At 40.1% G+C, this 9,321-nt stretch overlaps 1 protein-coding gene across 1 annotated transcript; it reads right to left on the reverse strand.

The window, feature by feature from the left end:
* Positions 1-2,804: 2,804 nt before the first annotated feature.
* LOC115135453 (SLC35A4 upstream open reading frame protein-like) lies at positions 2,805-7,988 on the reverse strand. Its single transcript, XM_029670153.2, has 3 exons — positions 7,594-7,988; positions 6,215-6,298; positions 2,805-3,764 (listed from the first exon to the last, which is right to left on the reverse strand). The coding sequence occupies exons 1-3, from the start codon at positions 7,681-7,683 to the stop codon at positions 3,567-3,569; spliced, it is 372 nt and encodes a 123-aa protein (XP_029526013.1). The 5' UTR covers positions 7,684-7,988; the 3' UTR covers positions 2,805-3,566.
* Positions 7,989-9,321: the final 1,333 nt, after the last annotated feature.

A 9,321-nucleotide genomic window follows, 5' to 3' on the forward strand; every position in this document is an offset into this window, starting at 1 on the left:
ATGTTGTCATCTCTGCATGTCTACAGATTCTGCCTGTTTTTGTTTGCTTGAAAATGTTGATAATGAGATTGTTATCAGTAGAAAATATGTAATCTAGCATTTGTAGTGGCTAAGAAATGTATTGTCATTAATTGGAAGGTTGGTTATCCTCCCATAATGGATGGCTGAAATGTCAAATTATGTATCACTAGATTTGATTTATTACAAGATTAAGGAAATACTGTGCCAACTTTCATAACGTCTGGGTGGAATACTGTACGACAAAAAGAGTCTGTATTGAAAACATGCCCACATCAGGGTAAACACGTATTTAGGCAATCCCTAGCTGCTAGGCTGCTCAGTCCTGGCCCTGGGGGTCTGCAGTACTGTTGGTTGTCACTCTGACCTTGGCCTAACACACCTAAAACCAATAATGAATGTTTTACAAAGATCCTAAAGCTGAGTGGGGTGTGTTGGGTTGGGGAGCTGCAGGGCCGTGAACCCCTAGAGGCAGGACGGGGTGACCCAGCTATATTGTGTGCAAAAAGAGCTTAATTAGGCCCATGATATGAATTATATGGAGGATGTACTATTTCTGTGTGTTAATGTGTAGGTGTATGTGTGTTTTTATTAAACGTATGCTTTTCAAACCTTTCCCTTGACACGTAAAAAGATAGGAAGGAAGTTGTCCGGGAGAGAGTTGAGTTATTGACAAGACTGGTGGGGGTCAGGTGTGCAGGCAGCTCGGCCTAAAATTTGATATAGAGGATGTCTTAAAAAAAGACAATTAAAAGTTTGGTCTTTGTATTTTATTTGTAAGAGTTGTTCATTTGTTAGGCTTTTGGTTAAAGGTGCAACACAATACTGATTATCGAATTGATGTAGTTCAGTCTTATCTAGTTGAGTCTTTAAATGTATGCTCACGCAGCTGTGCCTCACAAGTAATAAAACAACGGATCGATTACTGGTGTGATCATATATTCTACCTCAAATTTTGAAATATAATTTTAAAAAATGTCCTGAACAACAATGCATTGACAGGACAATTCAAGCAAAGCCAATATGCGGTGATAATGTATTGGGCCTATAGTTTACTGCACAAACGTCATTGCTACAGTACTGTTTTTAATTAGTTAACGTTGCATAGGCTTACGGTTTTTAAGACATGTTTTAAAAAATCTGAATGGTAGATCTCGGCTTGCATTTTGACTCAGAAAGTGATCTTGACTCAGAAAAGGTTGGTGACCACTGTTCAAGAGTTTTCCCTGTTAACACTATCAACGTTTCTCTATACTGTGGCAATTGTGATCGAATCAACACAATATTATCCACTTTCAATGCTACATAGTGAAACAAAACAAACTATGCAAGAGATTTTGTTGTAGGTGGAATGCATCAGCCCGTACTCTACATGGTGAGGCATAAACAAGACTGGTGCTGCATAAACAATCAGAGCTGCAGTAGGCCTATATGCAGCTAGACCATTGCCATAAATGGATCTGTGCCATTTACTTTGAACTGGACTGTGTTCACAGTATGTGCGGTCATGAGTAGATGCACTTGTTTCGAGATGAAAGCGAGAGCTGCATGTAGCCACGTATGCACATTTTGTTCATACTCTTTGCAAGTTAGTGAGTTATTAGCCCCATTATAGGTAATTTGTAGTCAGCAATAGGGAAGTGATCACTTCCTACAAGAGCACAGAACATGTACATTTCTAGACATCTTTGAAAAGAATGTCAGGTAAAGAGCCTCTTAAAGGGGTCGTGTTGTATTTTGAGACTGGCTTGAATAAGCTAAGTAGCCAAAAGGCAGAGGGAAGCATAATTTGTCTGATTCTCTGTAATAATGGTATGTAATAAATGTCTTCTTGCATCAATCACCACAACATGTTTTTTTTCTCCAAAAATCTCATGGAATGTAGGCCTACATTGAACACCAAACATTGCCTGCACAGTATTTTCACAACGTTCAATTTTACGCTCAGCAGACCTGACATTTGCTCAGTGCCAAAAAACAGGGAACATTGCCCGTAACATGATGCAACCATCACTATGCTTGAAAATATGGAGAGCGGTACTCAGTAAAGTGATGGATTTGCCCCAAACATAACACTGTATTCAGGACAAAAAGTGAATTGCTTTGCCACATTTGATGCAGTATTACTTTAGTGCCTTTGTAAAGGATGTCACGGTGCTTGCTTAGCGAGTACCAGTACCTCACAAATACACGTGACCGCCCTCCTCAAGTGTCTTAGCCAATCGCGCCACCTCAAAAGCTAGCTAATGAGGTGACGCAAGCGAGACACTTAAAGCTGAGGAGTAAGTTTCACACATCCCCAGTTTTCTCCTATCACAGCCATTAACTCTGTAACTGTTTTAAAGTCACCATTGGCCTTATCGTGAAATCCCTGAGCGGTTTTCTTCCTCTCTGGCAAATGAGTTAGGAAGGATACCTGTATCTTTGTAGTGTCTGGGTGTATTGATACACCATCCATAGTGTAATTAATAACTTCACTATGCTCAAAGGGATATTCAGTGTTTGCTTATTAAAAATGTTTACGCATCTGCCAATAGGTGCCCTTCTTTGCGAGGCATTGGAAAACGTTCCTGGTCTTTGTGGTTGAATCTGTGTTTGGAAATCACTGCTCGACTGAGGGACCTTACGGATAATTGTATGTGTGGGCTACAGAGATGAGGTAGTCATTCAAAAATCATGTTAAAAACGTATTGCACACGGAGTGAGTCCATGCAACTTATTATTATTTTACTCCTGAACGTATTTAGGCGTTCAATAACAAAGGGGTTGAATACTTATTGACTGAAGACATTTCAGCGTTTCATTTTTAATTAATTTGTACACATTTCTAAAAACGTAATTTCACTTTGACATTATGGGGGTAGTGTGTAGACCAGTGACAAAACAATCCAAATGTGATCCATTTTAAATTCAGGCTGTAACAGAACAACATGTGGAAAAAGTCAAGGGGTGTGAATACTGTAGACTTACAGTGACCTAAAAGTCCGAAAAATAGGTTGAGAACCTGGTATCTACCTGGGGACATATTTGTATATATGAACATAATATTATCTTAGTCATGTTTCAAATCTGGATACTACAGGTTATACATATAATTTGGGTATAACGAGGTTATATGGTTGATCTGCGAGCAAGACGATATAGAAAACTGACCTGAGGCAAATAAGATCTCCCACTATAAAGCACCTACTTCAATAAGTAAAATCTCTATTGCATAAAATAGGAACAATGTTATTTTTCCAGTAATATAAAAACATACACTAAAGTCCCTGCAGGACTATTGCACACATTGCAAGAGATGATTGTAAAGACACTTAATGCATAATTCATGCGTAATTCATGCATAATTCGTTTCCCCCAAAATGTCTCCTAACAAACACAGATCATATAATTTTTCTCAGTTCAGAACATTCTGCAATCTAAAATAGAGGGCTTGGAGGTGGGGTAGTCCAATGGATCTTTTTGAGGGGGCAGGGGTTCAGAGATCCATATCCCCCCCCCCCCCCCCATATTTCCCCCTCCATATTTCCCCCCCAAAACCAGGGCCGCTACTTGCTGGGTCCTTTAAGAGTGTTGAAATAGTCTTTCAGAGTTTCCTCGATGTTGGGCACGCCAAAGTTTTGAGCTGCAAAGATGCCCGTGCAAGTCCCAAGGACCACGCCCAAAACCGCAGAGGATCGCAGCCTAGACACAACATACCCTGCCAAGAAGCCCTTGAGGAAAGGAGAGGCCAGCACACTGCCACCCTGGAACAAATAAATACACAATAATCCTCATGTTAGAAACAAACACAACACACAGGTGTGTAGTTGCTCTCATCTGACAGTTTGACAAGATGGAAAACCTGTGCACTATGCATCCATGCACACAAACAGACTTGATATATAGCCTAATAACTACAGAAAAGAGATGAGGTCATGTTTGTGTGAAAACACAGCCCGAGGCTAGGGTGCCCAATCAAAAACGTATCTTTGACCAATTGGTAAACTAATAAATTAATTGTGTAGATAATCCTCTTAAAAAACCAATGGTCCAAACTTCATGTCACCCATCATAATACATTCAAAAGCTATTGGATTGTTTACCCTTGTACTTTTGTAGGATGGCCCGGAATTAGGGTGTCTAATTCAATGGATGCCAGAGAAAAAAATGGGTCAAAGAAATCTGGAAAATTGCATTGCATCAACTAGGCTGGATTCTGTGCAAGAGTTAAGGCTACTGGCTACCTAACAGGCTCGCTTTTTCATTGAACTCATCATCTTTCTTCTCAAATCCGCAGGACATGAAACAACATAGAGGTAAGGTGGATATCGATTTTGAGACATGACATGTAGTATTTTCACATTTTAGTATACACTTTAAAAATTCATTTGAAATTCCTGTTCTTTTTCGAACATTTCTCACCAACAAAAAAAAAAACGTTTCTTTGTGAAATGTCAACGGAGAACTGAGGATCTATCAAACTTTTTTAATTTCAAAGCGTTTACTTTTAAATCTGCTCTAGCCATGCTAATTTTGCTTTTTCGGCGACCCGTGGAAACAACTTTGAAGACAAAGGCCACAAAATGTAAAATCCTCAAAAGTTGTTACCTGCACCACTAGTTAATTAAGTTATGTCAACAGAGCTCGGTGCTTATTATCGTATGCACTAGGTTACGAAATCCGACTTTTTGGGATATAATGTTAATGATATGTTAGAGAAAGACCCCACTGAACGATTCAGAACATGAACAATCATATTTGTTTTGGTCAAAAAATATTATATAACATAAGAAAGAGAAATTTCATCACCAAAGCACGTTTTCACCTACTCGTATCATGGGTGGACACCATACTGAGTCCTGTGTGTGTGTCAGGGTCCCCCCCCACAAAAAAAGATAAACAAAATTAGCTCCGGCCAATTGTCCAGGAGAAAAAAAAGAATCCCATTGCGAAAATGCATTTTAGCCTATTCATTGGTTGAAATTACCTGTCAATGTAGCGCTAAAACGGATTACTACAGCTCATCAAACAGCTTGTTCGTTAATGGTGGAGTGAAACATGCTTTTATAAGCCTAATAATTGGGCAACAATTATGAATGTAATCGCTTGTTAAAAAAACTGTTTTGATGGCCACGATTAAAAAAAGAGCTAATATATGCTTCCCATTTGCCATTCAAGTGCATAGGCAACTAGGCAGGCTTCAGGACATCACACAACGCATTGCAATAAGCTGGAGGCAATATGCATTTTGAAAACATATAGGACTACTTCATTTTTTGATACCTGAACGTTTTACTACATAAAATCCAACCAAACGTGGAGTAGGAAATTATTTTATAAAGACTATGCCAATGAAATCAGTAGCCTATTCTCTCATGTTCAATTGGTTTTCAAATGTCTTTCATTGTCCAGTAGCCAAAGGCACAGTCCTAGTCATATTAGCAACCCATGCTAGTTTTTGCATCTTTAGATCTCCACTCTTTCTAAATTTCAAACAGGTATTTTCATCTCGGTATGAAATCGCTCACATGTGCTGTGTGCTTTTGCCAATTTCCCACTCATTTCATTATGGAATAAACATTCACGCGTAGCCTACTGCCTTGTGCGCATTGCTGCGCTTATAATGTAAAGAAATCCTAGTTGTTCAAAATCTTAAGCTAAATGTTCTGAACTGTTGCATGAGTCTCCTTGCTTTTCAATGTTTTTTGGATGTAGCCTAGGCCTAATGGTTGTATTAATTTGGGATCCATTGTCCCACAATGGTCCCAGAGTCCATTTGGCTATTTCTCTGGCACAGAACGACAAGCTTAGTTGACCAATAGAATAGGTAAACTTTTGTACTAAAGGGGATAGTAGATTGACATAGGCTAGTGAGTTTGCTGTTCATTACTCCTCTTGTTGGCTGAGGAAAAGTAAATGTGGACAGTTCTTCAAACATCTTCAAATTCGCATCGGAATTAAGTAAGAAGGGCACACAACATTGCATCCTCGAGTTGCATGTTCTGTTAAAATGAATTAGGCCTACCATCATCTAAATGTGATTTCAGTCATTCTGAGCACTGCGTGTGGACGCCATAATCAGGTTAAGCATCCAATGCATATGGGTCCGGTACATTTCTTAAACGTTCAGTAAATTAAAGTGCTGCCGGTCAAATGTATATGGCGCCACATTTTTGGAAACCCTGGTTTGTGTGTCGGACATCTGACGGCTCACCTGTGGGATCCCAGCCTGTACTTCCTTCTCCACGCGGCGCTCAATCTCCTCTAGCTGGTCCTTGAGCTCTGCCAGATCCTTTAGCTGTCTCAAAGTGTAGTAGTGCAAGTCAAAAGTCAATTTATGACTGCAAGCAAGGCAAGTTATTGACACAGAAAACATGTGTCCGTCCTCCCCAATTAAGGTGCCACCAACCTCCTGTGCCTGAGTGCCTAGCTGCTGCTACTCTCTGTTATTATCTATAAGTTACATAGTCACTTTAATACCTCTACCTACATGTACATATTACCTCGACTAACTGGTGCCCCGCACATTGACTCTGTACCGGTACCCCCTGAATATAGCCTCGCTATTGTTGCTCTTTAATTGTTTGTTTCTTCTATTTCTTCTTATTATTATTTTTTGCTATTTAAAAAAAACTGCATTGTTGGTTAAGGGCTTGTAAGTAAGCATCTCACTGTAAGGTCAATAGTGTATTAATACCTGTTGTATTTGGCGCAAGTGACAAATATGATTTGATATCTAAGGTAGATCTACACTCAAGTGATTCTTTAGTCCAACATGTGTGTCCCAAAACAATCCAATAAACCCATCAAAATTCTTCCTCTTACTGAGTCCCATTGTATTGTATACGAAATCCATTCTTCGCCGATACTAATGCATGAATGAACTTAACATCTTGATCGACTATTGATTTACTCTCGACTAGTGTGCACAGCTTTGACCGCTCAGACAAAGATATGTAAAACCAAGATATTTCATCTGTGTCGTTTCCAATGGGAGCAAATGAGGCATAGTAGGCCGAACAAGCAAGGAGGTGGGCAGAGCCAAACACGAGCTAGAGAGATTATATTGGCGCGATTAAGCCTAATTTGCATATAACAGTTAGAGAACGCATTCTCTGTGAAGTGCGCCGTAACTCAATTAGCCCCTCCAATCTTTGTAAACAACCCACAATTTATTGAAACTTTGGCAAATTCCAACCGGATGCTTCTGATTTATACATCTGGTGAAACACCGGTCTGCTCGTCCTATCCGTGTATTCTACCGGTTAAAACAATATGCCATATGAGCATCGTGTTTCCAGTCTACATTCTCACGATCATATCCAGTACAATTGCTACCTATATATATTTAGACCAATGGCCCAGCAGGTCAGGTTGCTACATGAATGTAATGTTTAGTAAACGTTAGCTAGCTCGCATAGCTGGGCTAGTTTTGACAGTTTCTTAGGAAAAACATACAGCTAGCAAGCTAAATAACGGTCACACGTAACCTTAACTACACCGAATATACCTAAAACGAGCTAATAAGCAACTGCTACAGAATACAAGCACAATATGTTTAACTCTCCATAGGCTAAAGTTTAAGGCACTAACCTTGTCGTCCGCCATGTCTTGGCTGGTGGTACTGATTATTGACTGGGCTCGATTTTCTTCCCTGCTAAAATATGTGTGACTAAAAGTCATGTGTGGTGTGCCGACTGTTTTTACTCAGTTTACTTTCTGGACTACATCGCTGTTATATGCATTCTTTACAATGTGGCAATATCAATTATTTTTTAAATCTAGCTACTAGCGTTATTATTTATTTATTACATGACTAGAATTGGAATTTAGGCCAGTACAGTTACAGGACACGGCAGGCGTAAAGTTAGCTTGCAGTATTCGCAAGTAAAATGAATTGATTTGAAACAATTAGTCATTGTAATCGGACAGCCTTTTGGGGGGATTATATGGGGAACATTTGCATAATGCTATGAAACTGAATATCAAGAAGTACAACAATATTCACAATTCTAAGAGTTTGCACAAATACATGGCTCTGCCTGATGTCATCAGAGGAGCTTTGTACATCAAGATGGGTTGTAAATTCCACACGCGAACCGGGTGGAGGCTTCATATATACCCACATTGAGTGGAGGTGAGAAGAGGATGATGCAAGCAGACTGAACGATGACGGGCAGTGTGATCCGTCAAGACATGGATGCTGATTAAGGTGGACCATAGAAATAAAGTACACGATGGAACTACAGACCATGTGATGCCAGTGGCAGTCATGTTTTCCAAGATATTTCCATATAAGAATGCTCAAGAGGACACATTATTAGGCTATGTCAAATCAAATTGTATTTGTCACATGCGCCGAATACAACAGGTATGGCCATTTGATTCATGAATATGCAGCTTGGAGGTAGATTGGCTCTCTATCTTACATTGCCTCTAACGTTTTGCTCGGTTGAAACCTCTGGTTGTACTGTGATAAGGATAGTTTAACTGACAGATTATTTTACATAGTTTAGCAGACACTCTTATCCAGAGCAATTTACAATAGTGAGTGGATACATTTTCATACTGGTCCCCTGTGGGAATCAAACCAACTGAGCCGCACACAACCACACTACAATTACACTACAACATTGCATCTAGGGAAAAGAGATGGGTTTAGAAAAGCTGCAGCAACAGACGTTGCCTGGAAGCCTGCCTGCCTATAGAACACCCTTCCTCCCTATAGAACACCCTTCCTCCCTGTAAAACACCACAGCGTACTGATGCACAGGAAATCATCCTGTATACTGTGATGTTGCTGGCATTGCTATGAAAAGCACTCTCAAAGTGTCCCTTCTCATATATTTTTAAGAGTAGGGCTTGGCAGATGCAGGTTCTTTGCGAGGGGCAGATTTCTGTCTCTAATCTTCCTGAGACACCCCTTTTACACAGAGAGGCATCCCATCTCAAGTTGAATTGAACCCTATTACGACTCCCTCACTACACAAATACTCGATAGGCTACACCAGTCGCATTCACCCTTCGAGAAAGCACGTTTGTTTTGATTTTTGTATTATTGCCCTCTTGTTGGTCTCCATATAACTGTAGTAATGTATTTCTTCTAGAAAAAGCATGCTTTTTGGGTCTGTTTGCTGGTCTGCACTGTGCCTTTGTCCTTAGTGCCTTTTCTCGGCCTCAGCAGTCCTTTTAAGGCACCGAGAGACAGGGGACAACCAGAGAGGCAGGAAGAGAAAGAAGAAGAGCGATAGAAAAGCTTGAGCGTGTGATAAAGAGAGGTAAGGGGTGGGGAGAAGGAGGAGGGGGAGTGGCAGAAGCTGC

Source organism: Oncorhynchus nerka, linkage group LG10 (genome assembly GCF_034236695.1).
Source record: "Oncorhynchus nerka isolate Pitt River linkage group LG10, Oner_Uvic_2.0, whole genome shotgun sequence".
Taxonomy (NCBI): domain Eukaryota; kingdom Metazoa; phylum Chordata; class Actinopteri; order Salmoniformes; family Salmonidae; genus Oncorhynchus; species Oncorhynchus nerka.

Bases quoted from the DNA above. Each gene is read 5' to 3' on its own strand.
- LOC115135453 (XM_029670153.2), bottom strand. From the start codon at position 7,683: ATGACTTTTAGTCACACATATTTTAGCAGGGAAGAAAATCGAGCCCAG. The intron at 6,299-7,593 runs GTTAGTGCCTTA...ACTTTGAGACAG, and splicing joins AAGACATGGCGGACGACAAG to CTAAAGGATCTGGCAGAGCT. The intron at 3,765-6,214 runs GTGAGCCGTCAG...TATTTGTTCCAG, and splicing joins TACAGGCTGGGATCCCACAG to GGTGGCAGTGTGCTGGCCTC.